Source organism: Tachyglossus aculeatus, chromosome 1 (genome assembly GCF_015852505.1).
Source record: "Tachyglossus aculeatus isolate mTacAcu1 chromosome 1, mTacAcu1.pri, whole genome shotgun sequence".
NCBI lineage: Eukaryota > Metazoa > Chordata > Mammalia > Monotremata > Tachyglossidae > Tachyglossus > Tachyglossus aculeatus.
In genome coordinates this window covers 134175957-134200807 of record NC_052066.1, presented here as the reverse complement: position 1 = coordinate 134200807, position 24851 = coordinate 134175957, and the positions used below count along the sequence as shown (strand labels likewise).

At 40.4% G+C, this 24851-nt stretch overlaps 1 protein-coding gene across 1 annotated transcript in view; it reads left to right on the top strand.

Annotated features, from left to right (window-relative positions):
* The first annotated feature begins 1669 nt into the window (after window positions 1-1669).
* GFRAL (GDNF family receptor alpha like) overlaps window positions 1670-24851 on the top strand; it is a 52056-nt gene continuing 28874 nt past the window's right edge. Inside the window, 5 exon segments of the mRNA XM_038745909.1 lie at window positions 1670-1759; window positions 9412-9546; window positions 10405-10554; window positions 15491-15544; window positions 16583-16913. Coding sequence (XP_038601837.1) covers window positions 1735-1759; window positions 9412-9546; window positions 10405-10554; window positions 15491-15544; window positions 16583-16913 — 695 coding nt within the window. The 5' untranslated portion in view covers window positions 1670-1734.

Sequence of the window (24851 nt, the reverse complement as noted above, 5' to 3'; positions counted from 1 at the left end):
CCTTTCCTCTTCATCCAAATCGCTACCTTGCTGGTTCAATATCTCATCCTATCCCGACTGGATTACTGCATCAGCCTTCTTTCTGATCTCCCCACTTCAGTCTATACTTCATTCTGCTGCCCGGATTATCTTTGTACAGAAACACTCTGGGCATGTCACTCCCCTCCTCAAAAATCTCCAGTGGTTGCCTGTCAACCTACAAATCAAGCAAAAGCCCCTCACTCTCAGCTTCAAGGCTCTCCATCACCTCGCCCCCTCCTACCTCACCACCCTTCTCTCCTTCTACAGCCCAGCCCACACCCTCCACTACTCTGCCACTAACCTCCTCACTGGGCCTCATTCTCACCTGACCCACTGTCGACCCCTGGCCCATGTCCTTACCCTGGCCTGGAATGCCCTCCCTCCATACATCTGCCAAACTAGCTTTCTTCCTCCTTTCAAAGCCCTACTGAGAGCTCACCTCCTCCAGGAGGCCTTGCCAGACTGAATCCCCTTTTCCCACTCCTCCTCCCCATCTCCCTCCTCTCTGCCCTACCTCCTTCCCCTCCCCACAGCACTTGCATATATTTGTACATATTTATTACTCTATTTTACTTGTACATATTTACTACTCTATTTTATTAACAATGTGCATATAACTATAATTCTATTTATTCTAACGGTTTTGGCACCTTTCTATGTGTTTTGTTTTGTTTGTCTCCCCCTTCTAGACTGTGAGCCCATTGTTGGGTAGGGGCCATCTCTATATGTTGCCAACTTGTACTTTCCAACCACTTAGTACAGTGCTCTGCACACAGTAAGCACTCAATAAATACGTTTGAATGAATGAATGAACAAGTGCCAAAAGTATATTTCACTACTTCCTCAACATTCTAGTCTCCAACCTGACCCAAGCTATGCTCTCCCTAGTAAGAACCTTCCCTGACGACAAAAAATAAAAAGTTAAAGTCTACATTACCAAAAACCGTTTCTAAAAGGATTTCACTGCACAGGTGGATGAATGTTAAAAAAGGAGGTGTGTTCCCTTGAAATCAATACCGCAGTTTCAGCAAATCACTTGTAAGAAGAAAATATACAGAGTTCCAACACTCCCTAAGGCAATATCTCCAAGCATGCACCTACAGACCTTGAAATTACTTAATATGGTATACAAGAATTGAAACTGGATAATAGTGTGGTGAAATCAGTTGCTTTTCTCATTTTTCTCTCTGTCCTTACCTGAACTATCTCTGCCCCACTGAGTTCAATCCCGGTTTTGAACAGAATGTTCTCCTCTCAGCTTTCTTTCTCAAATCTACAGTAGGCTAACTGGGACCTAAGCATACTTACTAGTTTGGTGCATGTTTTGATTGAATGAAAAGCGTTTTTGTCCTGTCTGGCACAGCAGCTATAAAGACTTCGTAAATAAAATTTTTAAGAAAAAGTGAATAGAATCCCTCTTCTTAAGAACTCTGTTAGTAGAAAGGCTATGAAATTTTTTGAACGCAGCGTTGGTCAGAGAGAGGCATTATGAAGGAAAAAAACTAAAACTAAAACGGAAGGATTCAAACAGGAAAGTTCATAGCCCCTTCAGGATTGCTAAGTTACAGGTGACGTTAGGCAGGCTACCCAATCAACTTGCCCGCAGGCTGCTAGGAGCTGTTCAGCTCGGCGTTGTTCTGAAATTCCATTTCGGGCAGCACCTTTACCCAGGCACGGGGGTTTCACCTGCAGTTCTTTCAACTAAGACCGCCCATGATGTCATTCCTAGTTTTCACAGGTAGGTGCACCTGATTTTTTTGTTGTTATTGTTCTTCATTTTAATCCCACATCCTTGAGAAGTAGACCCTTTTCTATTACCTGCAGCTCCATTTAGGCATCGAACATCTCAAATATTTCTTGTCCATCAACGCTCACCTTTATTCGTTCTGTCAAAGAATATTGCAGATCTTGAGGAACTATTCCGTTTCCAACCCCTTAGGGCTCTGCACATCTCGTTTTTTTTATTTTCAACTTTCGAGCTAAGTTCCTCATTTCAAAAAGGCTAACTACTATAGGCATTTTTATTTTTCATAAAATAATGTGACATTTGAGGCATCTCATTATGTATTTAGATACCTTTAACAAATGAGAATTGAGCTTGTGTTCAAGAAACTAGAAGATTCTGCCTTTATTATTTGATCCTGCCATTATTTGTTCATGGATAACTCACAGTTTTGCATTACTAGCTATTTGTGACTTGTCAAATGAAAGCAGTGAAATATAGATTGTTTTCCATTTCAGGTGAACCTTGTTCTTGTAAAACATAAACATGATTTCCTATGATAATTTCAAATGGACCTGTGCATTCTTCTAGCTGTTATGATAGCTTAAGAGTGAAAAGTTCCTTATCTGAATCACTCTCAATCACCAATACCAAAAAACACAATTGTATAAAAACTCTAGTTCTATTCAATTTATTCCACATAGCCCTACCTGGGGCGATTTTGAGAAAATAATTTCAACTCGAAGTCCTTGAATTAGTTTTACAGAAGTTATTATGCTCTTAAGACTCTCTGGCAGTAAATATTCAAAAACATTGTTTAAATCACTGGTGAAGTATTATGAATTGACAATACTCCTCAAATCCAGCACACTCCAGGGAAAATGACAAACCAAATATTTTCCTCAATCAATGACCCCCAGTTGAAAGTCGCCACTGAATTCTGCTAAGTGATCCTTATAACATCATGCAAATCAATCCAGAAGTAAATTGCCACATCAAAGGTCCTATCGTTTTCGACAGAATATTTGGCCAATATGACACTAAGCTCCTCAATCTCACCAAAGACTTAGAGAACAAAAACCTTATCCAATGTCTGAATTCTTGAGAAAATTCATCAACAATTCCTATGAGTTACACTTCACATCAAATGGCAACAATGAGGTTCTGAAATGCAGATGGTCTACCAGCATTGAGGTCATGGTAATCACAATTCAATAATTATGTCCTGCGCTTGAGAATATAGCCAAGCAATTGTTATATGGTGAGTTAAAATATGGTGGTAGCTAGCTGGGATGGCAGAAAGAGAAATCTGACATTAAATTCATTTATTCATTCATTCAATTGTATTTACTGAGCACTTACTGTGCACAGAGCTTTGTATTAAGTGCTTGGGAAAGTATAATACAGGAATAAAGAGAGACAATCCCTGCCCAAAATGAGCTCACAGTCTAGAGGTGGGGAGAGAGACTTCAATGCAAGCAAACAAATAAAATTACAGATGTATACATAAATGTTGTGGAGTGGGAAATGGGGGAAGAGAAGGGAGAAAATCAGGGTGATGGTGAAGGGAATGGGAGATGAGAAAAAGTGGGGCTTAGTCTGGGAAGGCCACTTGGTGGAGATGTGCCTTCAGTAAGGCTTTGAAGGTGGGGAGAGTAATTGTTCGGCTAATTTGAGGAGGGAGGGTGTTCCAGGCCAGAGACAGGATGTGGGTCAGGGGTTGGTGGCCAAACAGGTGAGATTGAGACAGTGAAAAGGTAAGCACCAGGGGAGCAAAGTGTGTGGGCTGAGTTGTAGAAAGAGAGAAGTGTGGTGAGGTAGGAGGGGGCAAGGTGATGGAATGCTTTAAAGCCAATGGTGAAGAGTTTTTGTTTGATATAGAGGTGGATAGGCAACCACCAGAGATTTTTGAGGAGTCGTGTGACAAGTCCTGAACATTTCTGTAGAAAGATCATCCGGGCAGTGGAGTGAAGTATGGACTGGAGTGGGGAGAGGCAGGAGTTTAGGAGGTCAGAAAGGGGGCTTATGCAGTAATCTAGGAGGGATAGGATGAGTGATTGTACTTACATGGTAGCAGTTTGGAGAGGAAAGGGAAAGATCAGGTGACATAACAGTAGACATTTATAAAACAGCATGCTGACAAGTTAGAGTAGGGTGCCATTACTTCAAAAACATCATGAAATTAACATAACATCATTTTCATGACATCATGAAAAAAAATCTGTTCTTAACAGAATTAAAAACAACATCAGGTTCTGTAACAACATAACAACAGAGGCACTTACATGTGCTGGTCTCTTCACCAGTGCCCATACATATGTGTCTGCATAAACACATAAATAGAAGTTCCTTATTTTCAGTATGCATCATTTCTGGTTTGAGCTGGTATTTAATTAAGTTTTCCCAGGGAACTTTCAAGAAAACATTATAGGTTGTCCTGCTGTATGTCTAGCTCTGCATCTAGTTGACTAGTCTCTACACCTATTACCATGTATATACATATATACAATGACTTATACACATATGGAATTGAAGAAGCTTATTCAAAATATTCTAAAGTATTGTTCAAATTAGTAAATATTATTCAGAAGTGTAGGTTTTTACTCTAGTTGGTTATTGATACTTCACCCATGAAAAGACATCTTGGAAATGATGTACCCTATCAGATCAAATACAGAAAGCTATGAATCATAGTCATGCTCATGACAAATTTGATATTCATATTTCTTCTAGTTTATTATGAATGAAAAATGCAACAAAAGAATCAGAAATTAGATAATGAAGGGTTATATTTTGTTTTCTCTTCCTCTTTTCATTTTTAATTTACAAAACCATTAGCCTAACATTATTTCCTTCTATTTTATTGCTATCCCCATGGGCTATAACATGTCTTTCTTTTGAAGATATGGAAGAAAGCAGAAAATGATTATTCCCTGTGGATGAATTAACATATTTTTCTAAACAGAGTTCAGCTCTCTTTTCCCATCTCCTCTTGCTTTCCTCTTCTAACCCTTAATCTTCTCAGTTTAATCTACTTTAAGTACTTTAGGATATTTTAATTTGACTGTAGTTTTTCCCCAAAACATTGGTAGCATATTTTCCTTAGCTTTTTAAAAGTACGTGTGCCTCAGAGAATTCTGTTTGGACATAGAACTATGAAATCTCCTCCAATATAATCTTAAAGGTGAAGTCTTTGCACTTCTTCATGCTTCAGTTGTCTCACCTGTAAAGTGGGGATTATGTCCTAATTCCTCTAAATGCCCCCTGAGGGACCGGGACTTTGTCCAGCCAGATTAATTTGTATCTACCCCAGTACATGGCAGATAATAAGCACTTAACAAGTACCTAATTTAGTATTCCCTCAAGACTGTAATCTCACTATGGGAAGGGAACAAGTCTACCAACTCTGTTGTACTCTCCTAAGTGTTTAGTAGAGTGCAGAGGCACATAGTAAGAGTTCAATAAATATGATTCGCTGATTATACTGTGATATACTGTGATGAGCTATTTTCACCATTCCTGTGTTGCAGTCTCTCGTTCTGTTTTGTTCTTTTGTTTTGTTTTGTTTTTAGTGGTATTTGTTAAGCACTTACTATGTGCTAGGCAACTTTACTGAGCACTGAAATAGATACAAGCTAATCAGGTTGGACACATTCCCTCCGTCATAGGTGGCTCACATTATTAATCTCCATTTTACAGATGAGGTAACAATCACAGAGAAGTTGAGTGACTTACCCAAGGTAACACAGCAGACAGGTCACAGAGCAGGAATTAGAACCCAGGTCCTTTTGACTCCCAGGCCCGTGCTCTATCCAGTATGCCTAGCACCTTTTATTTTATTGCTCAAAAGTGAGTGATGGGAGTAGGTAAAGATCATTTTATCACTGAGATAATATTACTTTAAAGTATTTATTGTTTGGCATACTTTGAGACTAGGAAGTACTAAGTAGTCAAATGCTCCAGATAACCAAGAATCAGGATTTCCTGGGGTTGGGTGGGGAAGGGAGGGAGCAGTGTGGCCTACTAGAAAGAACCCAGGTCTGGGAGTCAAGAAAAGCCTGAGTCCTAATCCCAACTCTGCCACTTGTCTGCTGTGTTACCTTGGAGCAGGTCACTTAACTTCTCATCCTCAGTTACTTCATCTGTAAATTGGGACTGTGAGCCACTTGTGGGACATGGACTGTGTCCATTTGATTAGCTTGTACCTATCCCAGGACTTAGTACAGAGTCTGGCACATAGAAAGGGGGTTTTCTGGGAAATCATGCAGAGGGTTCAAATATAGACCACTCATATATCTCAGAGAAGTGTGCCAGGGAGCAAGAAGGATGTCAGTTAATCACATTATCATTAAAGCAAGCCCCACTAAAACTCAAGAAACGTTGTATAATCATCCAGTCTCTGGGAAGCCCTTAAGCCCTAGGAAAATATTTGACTCAATATCATGGTGAAGTTGACCTGAGTCAGGTATTAGAGCAGGACTGTTGAATGATGATATTAAGAGATAATATCACTACTGAAGCAAGAAGTTAAAGGGAAAATACTGTTTGCCAATAACATTTGTAGAAGGGGAAATTGGAGAATATAATCAGATGTGTACAGTTGGGACCCCATAGATTGACAGTGTGCTGAAGGTATTTCTAATCAGATTAGGAGAGATTTCATTCAAATGTCTGGCAAACCAAATATCCCCTGGAAAGGATTCAAATGCTGTAACTACCGTCTCAACAAGGAATCAGTCAACCAAGTTGGTCATGAATAGAGACTCTCCAGAGGGCTACATAAGAGAGCTTTCTGCTTGGCAATGTGCTGGATAATAAAAATGTATTAAAGTCTTGGAAAACAAGAGGACCTCATGAATCTATTTTGATATTGGAGAATGTAGGAAACTTGAATGCTTAATGAACTAAAGCTTGTATGGTAACAGAGAGGCACAATCTGAAGGGAGACAGACCTCTAGTTCAAAGATCCTGAATCATTTGTCCTGATAGAATGTCTCTTCTAGTGACTGGGGAACCTCGAGTTTATGATCAGTAGAATTCCAAACACTTTCTCCTATCACGGAAAGGATCTATAGAGAATATTGAGACTACAAATTGGAATCAGTGGAAAGAACATGGGACTAGGAGTCAGGAGACCTGGATTCTAATACTAAAACTCTCCACTGACCTATTGTGTGACTGTGAGCAAGTTACCTACCTTCAGGATATCTGTTTTTCCTGCCTCTTACCAAGTGATCTCCATGTGGAACAGAGACTGTGTATATCTGATTAGGTTTTCTGTGTCCTAGCCTAGTCCAGAGCTTTACTTAGAGTAGGCACTTAGTAAATACTATAGGAAACAAACTACGGAAAGTATTTGTTTCCCACCATCAAAAACAAATAAGTCTACTCCGGAAACCTTTAATTCTTCTCCAGGAGCAAACTTCCATATTAGGTCCAGAGAACCCAACTCCTCCTCCCAGGAAATGACAGTTTTCTTCAAGGGGCAGAGGGAACCCACTTCAACTGGTCCAGTGGATTTTTTTTAAGCACTCACTACCACCTCCACATCAAGCAGAAACTTCTTTAAAGCACTTTTCTCCCTCCTACCTCAACTCATTATTCTCCTACTATAACCCATCCCACTTATTTCAATCCTCTAATACTAAACTTCTCACTGTACTTCAATCCCATCTATCTCGCCGCTGACATCTCACCCACATACTGCTTCTGACTTGGAAGGCCTTTCCTCTTCATATCTTCCAGACAATTACTCTACCCAACTTCAAAGCCTTATTGAAGGCACATCTCCTCCAGGAGGCCTTCCCTGACTAATTTATCTTTCCCTTCTATGGATGCCTGCATCACCTGACTTGTCCCCATTATAATAATAATAATAATAATAATAATAATGGCATTTGTTAAGTGCTTACTATGTGCCAAGCACTGTTTTAAGCACTAGGGGGGGATACAAGGTAATCAGGTTGTCCCACATGGGGCTCACAGTCTTAATCCCCATTTTACAGATGAGGGAACTGAGGCACAGAGAAGCTAAGTGACTTGTCCAAAGTCACATAGCTGAAAAGTGGCAGTCAGAATTAGAACCCACGACCTCTGACTCCCAAGCCCGGGATCTTTCCCCTGAGCCATGCTGCTTCCCAGCACCCCTCCCAGCCCCACAGCACTTATGTACCTATCTGTAATTTTATTTATTGATTTTAAAGTCTTTTTCCCCCTCTAGACTGTACACTCATTGTGGCAGGGAAAATATCTTTTTATATTGGTATAATAAACTCTCCCAAGTGTTTCGTAAATCACTCTGCACAAAGTGCTCAAAAAATATTACTGACTGATTGACTTTGTGCCAGGCTTCTCCCTTACATGATCTTGCTATGGCTAGACAATTGCATAGGTTTCCTCACTGGTCTCCCAGCCTCTCCCTACTCTAACTAGTGAATCAGTTTCCTGAAGAATTACTAAGGCAACATTTCTCCTTTTTTCATGATAGTCGTTAAGGGCTTACGCTATACTAAGTGCTGGGGTAGATACAAGCTAATCAGTTTGGACACTGCCCATGTTCCACATGGGGCTTACCATTTTAATCCCCATTTTACCAGTAAGATAACTAAGGCACAGAGAAGTTAAAAGACTTGCCCAAGGTCATACAACAGATAAGTGGCAGAGATGGCATTAGAACCTAGATCCTTCTCCCAGGCCCAGGCATTATCCAATTGACCAGACAGTTACTCCTCTCCTCAAAAACCCTCCACTCTCTCCCAGTCTGCTATCCACATAACAAATAAAACCTTCTCACAGTCAGTCGCAGGGTTCTCCAACTCCTGCTCCACCTTACCTCTGTTCTAATTCTCCCATTATTCCTCAGCTCACTTTCTTTGTCCCCCACAAGCCAACATTCTAGCTGTACCATGCTCTAAACTCTCCCACGTCTATCCCCTCTCTCACACTGTTCCCTCCACACAAAGAGACCAAAGCCGTTACTACATTCAAATTTCTCCTAAAATCCCACCTTCCCCAACACACTTTCCCCAATTTAATTTCCCAGTATCCCTTTTCATATCGCTTCAGCAAATTCTAGCAAATTCTACTTACAAAGTCCCCACAGCACTTGTGTATGTTGTTATATTCTCCCAAGTGCTTAGTACAGTGCTTTGCACACAGTAAGCACTTAATAAATCTGATTGAATGAATGAACTCATGTGTATGCATATACTGAGGAAATAAATGAAACAGTTGTTTTATTGATTTATTTTCACAGTTGTAAATATATTTAATGTTTCCCCTACTGTAGTGTGAGTTCCTTGTAGGTAAGGGGCATCTCACTTCTTTAGACTGCAATCTTGTCGTGGACAAGGAACGTGTCTACCAAATATGTTATAGTAAACTCTCCCAGATGCTTAGTACGGTGCTCTGCACACAGTAAGCACTCAATAAATACGACTGAGTCTTCATTCTGTACTTCTCAACCTCGTAGTACAGTGCACCACACAAAATAGGTGCTACAATTACTATTACTGTATATTCTACTTACAAAGCACCTGTCTTGAATTTCTGCTGAACTTTGACCAAATTTTCATTTTTCCTAAAGTTTCTCTGTTATTCTTCAGAATTAATATGCCAGAAAGGTGGCTGTCTATTTCTACTGATGAAGCACTCTTTCCTATTTGTAGTGCTTATGCTAGGTTTCAAATGTGAATCTGCTTCCTTGACCACTGATTGTCTACATTTGAGAAAGCAATGTGTAACTTCTATGGATGGATGTGAAGGTGTCTGGACAGTAATTGAAGATGTCTGCAATGTTTCAGGTAAAGTAATTGTGGCCAAAAATATTGTTTATTTCTACAGAGTCAACCTTTTTTGACAAAGTGTGATTTTACTTCACTGTGCCACAACAAAATTAGTTTAGGTATAGTCAGAGTTTTATATGAAGATTGATTTGCAATATCTGTATAGAGAAAACGATTAGCATTACAAACAACTCAAATCATTTTAATATAATACTGGATAAAAATAATCTAATCATGTTTAAAGAACTAACATTAAGTTAAGGAAATGCTGAAATGATCGATTTTCAAAGAATGGTAATAGCATTACAGGGCTTAGTCTTACTTATCTCTGTTCAAATTTTGAGCCACTTCTGAATTATGAATTCATTGTAATAAAAAATTCTACATGCTGCAAAAACAGGGAAATATTTCTTATGATATTAGTGTATTTTTAGGAATAGGATTGGTGCTTTTTAATTAGAGAAATTTTTACATGTCGCTGTTGCAAAAATATTGCCATTACATACCTACTTGTGTTTTAAGGCAAATAATTCCCTTTTACATTTAGCTCTTTGAACTTGATTATGGTTTCCAGAGGACACCCAGAGTCCATTAGAGGATACCTGTTAGCACAGCAGCATCCCCCTAATATTACAATAACTTTCTTACAAAAACCTGACTTTTAAAGAGATGAAGATGGCATACATAACCCAGGGTCTCTTGTTCCTTTACATTATAATCCCACGTCCTGCCCTTAAACACACAGGCATAGGTCTAATCAGGTTCCAAAGTAGTGAGGCACAGGGAACACTGCATGCTACCGTTGATGGCAGAGAGGAGGGTGCATTAAGTTATCACTGCCAAATGCTTGTCATAATGTTTTATTATTGAATATAGGTCACAACTGCACTGTGAAAGATTCACTGAACTGCAACCTGAGCATTCAGTTGCTGGCTGATCGTTATCCTACATTTAAGGACTGCCTCTGTGCTGAGGATATTTCCTGTAGTGCCACAAATTTACTTGGATGGAAATGTATCAACACAGGTAAAGTTCAATCAAGTACATAAAATGAATGAGAGAATTATAATTTCTTAGCCAATGGGGATAAAATTGACCCAGCTTGATTATCAGTTTCACATTTTTCAGCAGATTAAAATGCTTTCCTGTGACCTCTGGACATTTGATATCCCCAACCCCATAACACATATACAAATCTTTAAATTATATATTATATATTATAAATTATTTATTGACATTAATGTCTGTCTCCCCCATTAGACTAAGCTCATTAAGGTTAGGGAACATGTCTGCTAATTCTGTTGCATTGTTCTCTTCCAAGTGGTTAGTACAGTGCTCTGCACATAGTGAGCACTCAGAATATACCATTGACTAATTAACTAGTACATATTTTTTTTTAATGTGGAAATGGGTTAGGCTTTTACCGTAAGTAGACATCAGTACAATGTTGTGGTTCGACCTTTTCTATTGGAGAAAGGCCTAAAGGAAAATGTTTATGTGAATCTCTTAAAATGAGAAGGAAAGAAAACTGGGAAGAGGAGGAGGGAGAAGAAAAAGAAAGTAGGAGGACAAAGAGGAAGAGTGGGTATGTTTTCGCAGTAATTCTTACTGTTCATAATAAGGTTCAGATTTAGTGTTACTGCAACGAACTATGACACTGCACTACATTTGGGAGATAGTTAAACCACCTCTTGAAGAATGCCCAGTGCTAACTCAGCCAGATCATCAGTGGGAGTATTAGTGCATCCTAGGCAGAGGGCATGTATACACAAAAGACAGAATCACCAGATGGACAAAACTGATTTTTCTGAATAAGAAATCTGAGAAAGCTTTGGGCTAATCAACCAACTTTCTTATAGGGTATATGTTTGACTGTTTTGTTATCACTGACTGGAGGCTCCAGGTAATATCATACATCACAATAACAAAAACAACCCAAACCCACATTTCTGTAAGAACTGTGATCTCCAAGAGTTCAAAGGAGAAGGAATACAGTTAGAATAACTGGCACAAGTTTACAAGATGTTGAAGTTGCTTATCTCTGTATTTACCTTATTTATGTAAGCACATTAGTGTAAAAAGGCTCTATTTTCATATGAAAGCAACAGAGAATGACTTGCCAGATATGCGTTGGTCTTTTCATCCACCCAGATATGTCAACATTGAAAATGGATGCACACAGTAAGTGCTCAACAAATAATGTTGATTGATTGATTGATTGAAACAAAGGAAAGAGAAAGGATAGGGGGAAGGAGTCTGCAAAAGGAAGTCTTCAGCAACAGGTGGGAGGGTGGATATCAACCTCCAAAAGTCCATGGACCCTTTCACTGACAAGAATCCTGGGAGAAACCAGAACCTGGACTCATGCCACACAACTACAGAATTCTCACCTACATCAGCCCAGGATGGAAGTTTCTGCTCCTTTTATTAGTCAGAGGGAAGGTAATTCCCCTTGTCCTTGATACCCCCAAACTCTCAGACAATTTTTCAACTGGCCCTTGCCCCTAATCCTTTTCTGATTCCTGCCTCCAGATCCAATTTCCCCATGAGTTAGCTCCAAAATGCTGCTGAGCCAGAAAGGAGGGCAGTGGAGGTTTTGTTCCAGCTATTGTACATGTGGAGGTTGAGCAGTTTCCTTCCTCATCCTGCTTGATTGCCCTGTCATTTGGCACTTCTGCTGTTGTGAACTGAAGACATGGAGGTGGGAATGGGATATAGGAAGGTTAGAGCAGCTGGAACTTACTCTATCTGCCATGCACTGACCCTTGTAAGGGGCATCTTGTCTCTCCTTTATTCCCTTTATGATTCAGAGTGGCCCATCTACTTCCTGCCCAGCTTCCTCCATAGCTTTTTGCTTTTAATGATGTCACTCTTATATTGCCAAGTCTGCAGGTGTACATCTATGCTTTAGGGTCACATTTGGTGTCAAGATGAGTTATAGGTTCCTGACCATGGATGTGCGCATGTGCATACATTTTTACTCACATGTATCTGTCTATGGAAAAGTAGATATAAATCTATCTGTGTGTGTGTGTCTGTATACATACATACATGGAGAGAGAGAGAGAGCAAGAGAGAAAAGGGATAGAAATAAGACGTTTCATTTAACTGCATTTTCTACCCTTTGGGATTATAAAATCCTCAATGTAGATATTTTCGTAAGTCTACTTAGCTACCATTTTGCCATACAAATATGTTAGAACTTATTAATTGAGAAAATGAACATAGAGACAAGGGAACAATGAAATCTCTGGCAGCAAACTGGTATTAGCTTGTGTTACTGCCAAAATGATTCATTAAGAAGTTATCTATTTTTATAATCAGATGGCAAGTCCAAATGTAGCTCACTGTCCAAGGGAAACCAGTATCAATAAACCCATTTGGTGAGAATGAGACAGAAGGAGGATCATGCCTCTCAAAAACCCAAATGCACAGACTGACTAGCCCCCTAAATAACAAGAAAATGAGATAGGATTCATTTCTTCCTGGAGGGTCCATTGGACTGGACTTTCACAAATTTTAGGGAGTTTAATCAGGTATGGACATATCAAAATTTAGTGGATAGATTCTCGGTGTCAGAAGAAACTGGATTCTACCACTTGTCTGCTCTATAACCTCGGCCATCACTTAACATCTCTGCACCTCAGTTTCCTTATCAATAAATTGGGGATTAAAACTGTGAGCCTCATGTGGGGCATAGGCTGTGTCCAACCTGACTAACTTGTATCTACCCTAGCTCTTAGTACAGTGCTTGGAACATAGTAAGTGATTAATGTACACCATAAAAAAAGATGTACAGAAGATAATTTTATAATGATTCTTCAGGGAACAGTACTAAGCAGATGAAAAGGATGATTTGATAGAAGTAATTTCTCTAAAGTCACACCTATTTTTATTTTTATAGAGTCAGCAGGCTCTACAGCTTTAGGTATTCAATCAAATGTCATGCAATGGACAAGATCAAAAGACACAGTGCCTAGAGGTCAGCTAGCCAATGACTGTGGAACTGCCATACAGATCTGTCAAGAGTCTGAATACTGTTCTATACTTTATGCAAATTTTAATGAACACTGTGGGGCAGCAGACCACCAGTGCAGGACACCAGGTAGAAAAAGGCAGTGCTTGGCTATATGGGAAGATCTGAAGGAAACAGTATTAGGAGATTGCAAGTGCCAAGCCCTCTCAGAAGACAGCTGTAAGAATGTTCAAAAGAGTCTGTTCAATAATACCTGCTTACAGGACCCTCAAATGAGCCATGTTTCTGCCTCTAGAGAAGACTATGATGATGACAACACTGAGAATGAAAATCCAGGTAACTCATGAGGAGCAAGCTTTGTCGTGGGCAGGGAATTTGTCTACAAAATCTGTAATATTTTACTCTCCCAAGTGGTTAGTACAGTGCTCTGCAAACAATAAGTGCTCAACAAATATGATTACTTCAGCTGAAAGTGAATTCAATGGGACTACAATGAATTAAAAGAGGAAGATAAAGCATGGAAGCTGTATGGCGTGGTGCAAAGAGCATGGTCATGGGAGTCATAGGACCTATGTTCTAATACTAGGTCTGCCAAATGCTTGTCAGGTGACCTTGTACAAGTCATTTAACTTCTCTGTGCCTCAGTTATCCCCTGAAATTAGTCTGCAAGCCCCATGCCAGACAGGGACTGTGTTCAACCTAATTAACTTGTATCTATCCCAGCAGTTTAAACAGTGTTTGACACCTAGTAAGTGCTTAACAAATACATTGTTTTGTTCCTATTCTTGTGATTCTTTTCAGTTTTCTTCACTTCTATTAAGAAACCAAATATTTTTCATAATGCATTACTATGTGTCTAACATTTGCCCTACAGAGTAGGGCATATAATAATGCATTATGAAAAATATTTGGTTTGTTCTTAAGAGAAGTGAAGAAACTGAAAAGAATCTCAAGAAAAGGAACAAAAATTGATTAAAGGGAGAGAGAGTAGTACTTACGAGGAAAGGGTGAAGTAGGATTACTTAGCCTTGGAAAGAGAAACCTAAAGGCTGGCAACTTTATTCAGACATGTGAAGGGCTATTATATGGACACTGACCATTGTTTTTCCATCTTTCCTGAAGTCAGAGCAGGACATTTAAATTGTAGAAAGAGTTGGGTGAACATAAGGAAAAGCCTTTAGATTCTCTTGAATATAATGATGACTAAACACTGAAGTAGGCTGGCTAAACTGGAGTTGAGAAAGGAGGATTCCACAATGAGACTTTGTAGAATAGCCCTCTCTGAAGGTCTGTAAATGCAGACTAGCAACCATCTGTCCTGAGTGGTATAAAGATTGGATCAAATGGTTCGTTAGGCTTCTTCTAGCTCTGAAATGCTGAAGCAAGAGAACAAACAGAAAATTGAGGCATATGGCAGTTAGTCTTTTTAAAACCAAATCATAATGATTTTCATTATCACTCTCCCTTGAATGGCAACAATAGCACAAAAAAGACAACCAGTGTCAATCCACTGAATGTATAGATGTAGCAATTTCATGTGAGTTGGTATGATTTTAGGTAGATTACATGTCTTGTCTACCTATTCTATTGTACTTAAACCCAAAGTAAGCATTCAATAAATACAAATGACTTTATGCATTATCAATCTAATTATCTGACTCCAAATATACCCATGATATCTGGAGAGAATATGGAGATAACGTCCCATAGCTGGGTTCTGGACTTTGTTACAATTCTCTCATTGAATGTCTTCCTCTATTGTCTTTAAGGCACAAGATTAATAGACACATAGTGACAGTTCTTTGATCATTTTAAAGATTACAGTCTGTATTTCCTCTTTGAAATATGAAGGAGGTAGTACCTCCTGTAGCAGGGTCTTTAAATAGCAAGGGTACCAATATGAATTTTGGATAAGCAATTTAGACCTTAAAGCTACACTTTAAAAAATAGAGCAGCACTTACATTATGATTCTATTTTTCTTTTAGTTAATAACCAAGATGTCAAATCACAATGGAATTCAACTACTCTTCTCCAGCATGGTAAAATGGATCTTAATTATTAAAAGCCAAATACATAACTGCAAATCATTTCAGATTATGATTAATTCAATGGTTAACATGTTGACAAGCAAATTTGAAATAGTCTTAAATATAAGCCATCCATAAGAAATTATAAACAATTTTTGTTCTGTCTAGCCATAGCCTAAGACATTAGCAGGTGACCAAGGTATAGCTATCATTTCCCAGGACATCCAGATTCCTTCCTCTAATGCACCATAAGAACCAGCTGTTCTTATTCTTTGTTGTTTTACTATATACAGATGTGCTGAATATTGCAGATGGTCTATTTTCATTGAAGTCCAAGATTAGACTATTTCTGTCATTTCACTGGTACCCACAGGCTGATACGAATTTGGACCCCCTTTGTTTTCCCTTTAAACTTCCTTTCAGACTGGAGTCCTCTTGCAGCTGCTTTTAATTTAAGCCCAGCTTGTCGCTCCTGCAGGTGAAAATGTAAAGTGCCAGTGACAAAAGTTATTCTCTGCTGACAAATGGTGTTCCCCACTGGAGGCCTTAGACAAATAAAGACTTGGTCAGGGCTTGTTTGTCTCTATTTACCAATCTCTGTTGGAGCTATTTTACTGTTGGATATTTCCAGCCCACTTCTTTCTGCCTCTGTGCATTTTCTCTCTCCATGTAGATGGGCACTTTACTCAGGACAAAGATTCTTGAGGTCCATTATTCAGGTTTATGTAAGTTTTCCTTGTCTTAGTAGTTGCTGAACTGTACTTTCCAAGAGCTTAGTACAGTGATCTGCACACAGTAAGCACTCAATAAATATGATTGAATGAATGAATTGAAAGGAAGCATCCTTTGAAAATAACTTTTTCTTCACTGATAATCGTGATCTTTTAAGTATTTCCTATTTGCCAAGCAAGGGATAGATAGAAGCAGACATAGTCCCTATGCATCCAGACCAGAGCCTAGGGCTCCTTGTCCCAGAATCTTTCCACTAGGCTTTTTTGCTTCTCAAAACTTCTCACCTGTTTTTCTGATTCTGGGTCCTATTTATTTTAGGATTCAAGGGGACCCAATCCTGTTTGGAAGTAACAGCGACTTGTGTTGGAGACACAGAGTGCAATAAACAATTGGCCAGATTCCTGAAAGACTGTTCCACTCATGGAAGTCTGTGCAATATGAAACAGTGCCAAGCAGCCATACGGTTCTTCTATCAAAATATGCCTTTTAACATTGCCCAGATGTTGGCTTTTTGCGATTGCGCTCAATCTGATATTCCTTGTCAGCAATCCAAGGAAGCTCTTCACAGCAAGCCATGTGCTGTTAACGTAGTTCCAACCCCATCATGCCTAAATGTAATTCACAGCTGCCGGGATGATGAATTGTGCAGGTGAGTAAAGACTCTCCCAACTTCCTTTTGTATTCTTAATGGTCTTTCACTTGCTGATGGGCAGGCCTCATATTTGATCCAGTAGGCCTTATGACAGCTCCAATCAGAAACTGTATCAACATGCTCCAACTGTCTTTAGTGTGACACCCTTAGTCCCACTGCATGGTGAATTGGATGCATTTTGTAAGTCAGAGGGCATAGTTTTGGAAGAGTAAAATTCTATGGGTCACCTTTATGAAGAGAATCACAATCGGGTATTGCTCTTGCCACAGTATATTATTCAATTCTCCCAGAATTCAAATAATTACTGGTACCAGTTCAGAGGATCTGCCTTTGTGTGGTGATGCAAAGGGTGTGCAGTTTCCTAGGATTTCTTCAGTGGTCCAGACACCTTCCACAGAGGGAAACCAGGAGGCTAATAAACTCATTAAAGGCCTCAAAATATGTTTTCATGAGCAAAGGTGGGGGGATGTGGATTAAGGAAGGATTTTTTGATCTGTTGTTGTGTTTATCCTGTGCATACCTGTCCACTGAGTCAAGTTCTCCTTAGTGATTTAGGGAGACATAGGCTATCAGGATACCGGACACCATCCCCTCTAGACCAAGAGCTCACTGTGTGCAGGGAATGTGTCTGGTATATTGTCTCACTGTACTCTCCCAATGCACACCATAGATGCTCAATAAATTGATTAGACAGTGAATAAATGGCAGTGCCTGGGGTTGAGAGTTTGTACCCTGTGTGTTTGCCCCCCATTCTCATTTCCCTTTCATTCATTATTGAGCACTTACTATGTGCAGAGCACTGTACTATGTGCTTGGAAAGTACAATTCAGGATATATACAGAGACAGTCCCTACTCAACAATGGGCTCACAGTCTAAAAGGGGGAGACAGACAACAAAACAGAACAAGTAGACAAGTGTCATACCATCAAAATTAACAGAATTATAGATATAGATTAGAGAAGCAGGATGGCTCAGTGGAAAGAGTACGGGCTTTGGAGTCAGAGGTCATGGGTTCAGATTCTGGCTTCGTTAATTGTCAGCTGTGTGACGTCGGGCAAGTCACTTCACTTCTCTGTGCCTCAGTTCCCTCATCTGTAAAATGGGGATTAAGACTGTGAGCCCCACGTGGGGCAACCTGATCACCTTGTATCTCCCCAGTGCTTAGAACAGTGCTTTGCACATAGTAAGTGCTTAACAAATACCATTATTATTATTATATATGCATATCATTAATAAAATAGAGTAATAAATATGTTCAAATATACACAAGTGCTGTGGGAGGGGAAGGGGTAGGGCAGGTGGGAGGGGAGAAGGAGCAGAGGATAAGTGGGGGTTCAGTATGAGAAGGCCTCCTGGAAAAGGTGAGCTCTCAGTAGGGCTTTGAAGGGAGGAAGAGAGCTAGTTTGGCAGATGTGTGGAAGGAGGCATTCCAGGCCAGAGGTAGGATGTGGGCCAGAGGTTGGTGGTAGGACAGGCAAGAACGAGGCACAGTGAGGAGGTTAGTGGCAGAGGAGCGGAGTGTGAAGGCTGTGCTGTAGAAGGATAGAAGGGAGGTGAGGTAGGTAGGGGCAAGGTGATGGAAAGCTTTGAAGCCAAAAGTGAAGAGCTTTTGCTTCATACGAAGGTTGATAAGCAACCACTGGAGATTTTTGAGGAGATGAGTGACATGCCCACAGTGTTTCTGTACAAAGATAATCCGGGCAGCAGAGTGAAGTATAGACTGAAGTGGGGAGAGACAGGAGAATGGGAGATCAGAAAGGAAGCTGATGCAGTAATCCAGTCAGGATAGTATGAGAGATTGAACCAGCAAGGTAGTGGTTTGGATGGTGAGGAAAGGGCAGATCTTTGCAATGTTGTGGAGGTGAGACCAGCAGGTTTTAATGATGGACTGGTTGTGTGGGATGAATGAGAAAGCAGAGTCAAAGATGATATCAAGGTTGTGGGCTTGTGAGACAGGAAGGATGGTAGTGCCATCCAATGTGATGGGAAAGTCGGGGAGAGGATGTGGTTTGGGAGGGAAGATAAGGAGGATAGTCTTGGACATGCTGAGTTTTAGATGATGGGCAGACATCCAGGTGGAGTTGTCCTGAGGGCAGGAGGAGATACGAGTCTGGAGGGAGGGAGAGAGAACAGGGGAGATGTAGATTTGGGTGCCATCAGTGTAGAGATGATGGTTTAAGCTGTGAGAGCAAATGAATTCACCAAGGGAGTGAGTATAGATGGAGAACAGAAGGGGACCAAGAACTGACCCTTGAGAGACTGCTACAGTAAGGGGATGGGAGGGGGAGGAGGAGTCCGTGAAGGAGACTGAGAATGAACGGCCAGAGAGATAAGAGGAGAACCAGGAGAGGACAGAGTCTGTGAAGCCAAGGTTGAATTCTGTGTTGAGGAGAAGAGGATGATTCACAGTGTCAAAGGCAGCTGAGAGGTCGAGGAGGATTAAGATAGAGTAGGAGCTATTGGATATGGCAAGAAGGAGGTCATTGGTGACCTTTGAGGGGGCAGTTTCAATGGCGTATAGGGGAAGGAAGCCAGATTGGAGGAAGTCTAGGAGAGATTTGGAGTTGAGGAATTCGAGGCAGTAAGTGTAGACTACTCATTCTAGGAATTTGGAAAGGAAGGAAAGGAGAGAGACAGGGAGATAACTAGAAGGGGCAGAGGGGTCAAGAGAGGTTTTTTTAGGATGGGGGAGACGTGAGCATGTTTGAAAGCAGAGGGGAAGGAATCAGTGGAGACTGAGCAGTTGAAGATGGAAGTTAAGAAGAGGAGGAGGGAAGGGGTGAGAGTTTTTATAATATGAGAGGAAATGGGGTCCAAAGCACAGGTGGATGGAGTGGGACTTTAGAGGAGGGAGGAGATCTCATCTGAAGATACTGCTGGGAAGGATGGGAAAGTAGAGGAGAGGGCTGAGAGCTGAGTGGATGGAGAAGGGGGAGAGGTGACTCTGGGGAGCTCAGACCTGATGGTGTTAATTTTCCTAATGAAGTAGGTGGCCAGAACATTGCGGGTGAGGGGTGGAGGAGGGGGAGGAACAAGGGGCCTGAGGAAGGAGATAAATGTCTGGAACACCTGGTGAGAGTGAATGGGTGTGAATAAGGGAAGAAAAATAGTTTTTCCTGGCAGAGGAGAGGGCAGAGTAAAGGCAGGAAAGGATAAACAAAGTGAACAAGGCTGGCTTGATGTTTAGACTTTCGTCAGCAGCGCTCAGCAGCTTGGTTTTCTGAACTGTGAACTCTCATGGCGAGGGTCCGAATCTGAATTATTCTCCTCATTCAATTCACATATTTCTGCTATATAGTTTGACCAGAACATTGGTAATTAGGGAACATTTGGATTCGGCACACCACTGTATATGAAGAAATGGATGCATGTGGTGTCAAACATCCCAAATCAACTGGGAAGGTTTTACTTAATAGAGTTTTGCAGAAACAAAATAATTGCAATTATTGTTATTAATAAGAAGAATAATATGAATATTAATTCAAAGGGGATGTTGATTAACTTGTAGCTAGTGCTTAGTATAGTACTTGGTTCTTAGTAAGTGCTAAATACTGCAACTATTACTATTATCATTACTATTATTATTATTATTCAGTATTGAATATTCAGTATTGAATGAATTGAATGAATGAATATTGGGCTCTTCAGACAGGTTTCAAAAGTTTCATTGATCATTAGCAAGTTATATGAAAGATTTAAATCAAATATTTTCCATGAGGGAGGCCAGTGGGGTCAGTCGAGCACACCTATGTACCTGTCATGGCCAACCATCTCCTAGTTCTTTGTAATGTGCTCCATACATTAAAAGTCACATGAGTACTTCCTTAAAGAATTGAACTTGCTTGATTCGACAGATGCAATTGGGCAACATGGTGCAAAAACAGGGTTAGCACCAGATGAATGCTGCATCCTTATGATTGTTGCTTCCTTAATAATGATCAGGTGAGCGTCAAAGGTCTCTCAGTCTACTGAAAAATTCACAGGGTTGGACCAACACAGGGGCTTCAGGGGCTGCAAGCCATGGCCCCGGGGCTAGGGAAGAGGGGCTGGCCCTCAGGTGCAGGAGCTATATAAACTCTCTGTCCTGTCCTAATACAATTGCATTCAAATAAAGTTCACGTTTTCCAACCCCTGCCAGGTATTGGCTTTTTTGCTACAATAGCATCCCTCACATCACCATCCCACAGATATCACTTGTAGCCCCACATCTCAGCCTCAGCACCAGCTGTGGGAATGGAGACAAGGAAAGATTGGGGCAGGATGGAGGAAGTTATCACTGTAGCAGAGGCTTTTAGTGCCACTGGGTATGGCACTGTCTCTCCCTCACACCCACTTTTCCCTAGCTGGCTGGGGTTACAGGGCTCTCCCTACCACTCCCTTTTTCTCTCTCTCTTCCCCATCACTTTTTCTCTCTCTCCCCCCTCTCTCATTTCCTTGAAGGCCTCTGTGGAGGAGTAACTAATTAAGGTTCTGGGAGTTTAAAGAACAGAACTTCCTACCTTACATTTGCTGCAAAGTCCTAGCACTTCCCTATCGTTGAGTTATCTTTGAAGTGCTGATTGATCAAATAAAGCTATTCTCAAGTCAGAATGACAGAGACAGCACACCCAGTTGATACTGATGTGGTGACTCAGCCTCTTCATCTGAGTTGTAATCAAACGCAGCTGAAGTCACTAGTGCTGAGACTTTTAATGAATCAGTAGTATTTATTGAGCACTTGTGTACAAAGCACTGTGCTAAGTAATGTAATTAGACCCCGAACCTCAAAAATCTTAAAATTGATGGAAAAAGCAGATACTTGAATAAATTTCAGATAGGGGAAACTATAGAAACATGTACATAAGTGCCACAGAGTTGTGGGAGTGCTTAAGTGAAGGGTAAATAGAGTTGTGGGAGAGCTTAAGTGGAAGATAAGTACTGAAGTGGAAATTGAAAGAGAATATAGGAAGGGGAGATGAGTAATTAACTGAGGAAGGTTTCCTGTGAAGTCAAGATTTCAGAATGAATTTAAAAAAGGGGAAACCAGTGGCTAATGGAATTTGAAATGGAGGGAGTTCTTGGAGAGAGAAAGGCCTAAACAAAAGGTTGAGAGTGGGAAAGAGGTGAATGGGGAAAAGTGAGTAGGTTGTCTTGATTGACAGAGGAAAGAAGATTGTGAGCTGCAGTGTAGTGGAGAAAGAAAATGGATAAGTAGGAGAGGGGATTGATTGAATGCTTTACAGTCAGTGGTCAAGAGTTTTTGTCTAATATGGAGAGGAACGAGTATCATTGGAGGTTTCAGGGTAGTGGAGAAATGTATGAGTGGAGAATGATGTTATAGAAAAATGATCTGGGCAGCAGATGGAGTGGAGAGGGGAGAGAGTGGAAGCAGGGAGATCAGCGAGGAGGGTGATGTAGCTGTCAGAGGTAAATTAAAGTGCCTGGACTGTTATCGAGGCAGTTCATATTGAGAGGAAGGACTAGCTGCTCCACCTCCCCTCCCCATCACCCTGACTCACTCCCTTTGCTCTACCCCACTTCCTGCCTCACAGCATTTGTGTATAGATTTATACATACATTCTACCTATTTGTTATTAATGATGTGTACATATCTACAATTCTATTTATTTATAATGATGCTACTGATACCTATTTACTTGTTTTGATGTCTGCCTCCCCCCCTTCTAGACTGTGAGCCCATTGTGGGCAGGGAATGTCTCTGTTGCTGAATTGTACTTTCCAAGTGCTTCGTACAGTGCTCTGCACAGTAAGTGATCAATAAATACAATTGAATGAATGAATGAAAGTGTTATGGAGGAATAAAACAATAAGATTTAGTGAAAGACTGAATATGAAGGAGTGTTCAGAAGATATAATGCCAAGATTATAGGCTTGAGAGGAGGAGAAGGTTTTGGTGCTGTTAATTTTGATGAGATTGCTAGGAGGAGGAGAACATTTGGGAGCAAAGAGGGGGAATTTAATTTTGATTGGAAAAATCATTGGGGGTGAAACAGAGGAGAAATATCTGTACTGGAAATTTCACAAGGATGTTTAAGGACTGGAAATATTAGTGAAGGTAACAGGCATGGAAGTCAATGAGGGAAGAGAAGGAGCATTGTGAAGTGAAAGAGAAGGTAGAGCTATACAAAGTAAGGTCAAAGTTAATGAAAAAAATCAGCCTGGGACATGCATTTCTGTTAACAGTACCCTGTGGTCTGAGTGCAGGACAGTAGGAAACATACTGTGGAGATGATCCAGAGATTCTGGTTGGTGCTTGTTGTGGGAATGGGATGTGTCTGTCATAGTGTAGTCTCCCAAGTGTTTAATACAGTGCTCTGTACACAGAAAGTGCTCAATAAATATGATTGATTGACAGAGGGACAGAAGGGCAAAGGAGTTGAATTTGCCAGAGAGGAGGGCATGAATTTCTGCATTGAGAGGGGAGCTTTCATAGAAAGTACAAATGGGGCATGGTCAATTAATCAATAGTATTTGAGTGTTTACTGTGTGCAGAGCACTATACTGAGCACTTGGGCAAGTACACCACAATATAATTGGAAGATACAACCCCTGCCCACAAGTAGCTTAAATTCTAGAAGGAAAGAAAGACATTGAAATAAACTAGAGACATATACAGATGATGGCCTTGAACAAATGGAAGGAGCCTAAAGAAAGGTGGGCTAAGTTGGTAATCTCTCTTGACTGTATGCTCATTGTGGGCAGGGAACCTGTCTCTCAACTTTTTCTTACACTGTATTCTCCAAAATGCTTAGTGCAGTGATCTGCATATAGTAAGGACACAAAAAATGCCACTGATTGATTGAGAGGAGAGAACAGTTTTGTGGGGAGGGTAAATGTAGGAAGAGAATACAAGTGAGGAGGAAGATGGTGGTAATTCAGAATTGGTTAGTTAAGCAATGATTCAATGACTATGATAGGATCCAATGCGAGTCTAAGGTGAATGAGCGAAGTGGAATAGAGAAAGAGTTCAGAGGTAAGGAATTAGAAGAAATAAGATGCAAGGGTGATCATTAAAAACATCCACATGGATACCTAAGTTCCTAAAAATCAGTACAGGGGAGTAGGATGGAAGGAAGTTGAGAAAAACATGAAAATTACTAAGAAAATTGGATGAGAAGTGGGGTGATGGTGGTAATCATTAACAGTGTGACATATTGATAAGATCACAGACCTGAGAAACAGAAGACCTGGATTCTAATCCTTGCTCTGTCATCTGCCTGCCTTGTGACCTTGGGCAAGTCACTAAGGTTATCTGGGCCTCAGTTTCCTCATCTGGAAAATGGGAATTCAATACCTGTTCTCTCCGCTATATAGACTGAATCCAGTGTGGTATAGGGTATATATTTGATCTGGTTATCTTAAATCTACCCCAGCTTCTAGTACAGTACTTGGCATATAGTAAGTACTCAACAAATACTATCATTATTATTATAGTATTTATTGAGCACTTACTACATTCAAAACACTGTTTTAAGCCCTAGGAAAGACTACACGGTTGAGAATTATACAGGATCACTGATCCTCAAGGGGCTAGCAATCTGGTAGAGTAATAGAAGTGGGTGGTAAAACAGAAGATGTGGACTTAAAAGGAAGAGAAGGTGTGGGATGGTGGGGTTAGGAGGACGGGAAAGCAGCACTGGATGAAAAGAAAGAGACCTAGTCCTCCTTTATCCTAGTCCTTCCTTATCTGAATTCTTTCATTTCTGTCTCTCCCTGTAGACTAAAAGGTCCTTGTAGGCGGGGATCATCTCTACCAACTGTGTTATATTGTACACTCCCTAGTGCTTAGTGCAATGTTCTGCATACTACAGGCATTTGGTAATTATAGATTGATTAATCATTTCCATTATCTCTATTCATAAAAATCGATTCAAGTTATCATAACATTTTGAATCACATGTTCTTTGAGATTTCCAAAATATTTCTGCTATCCC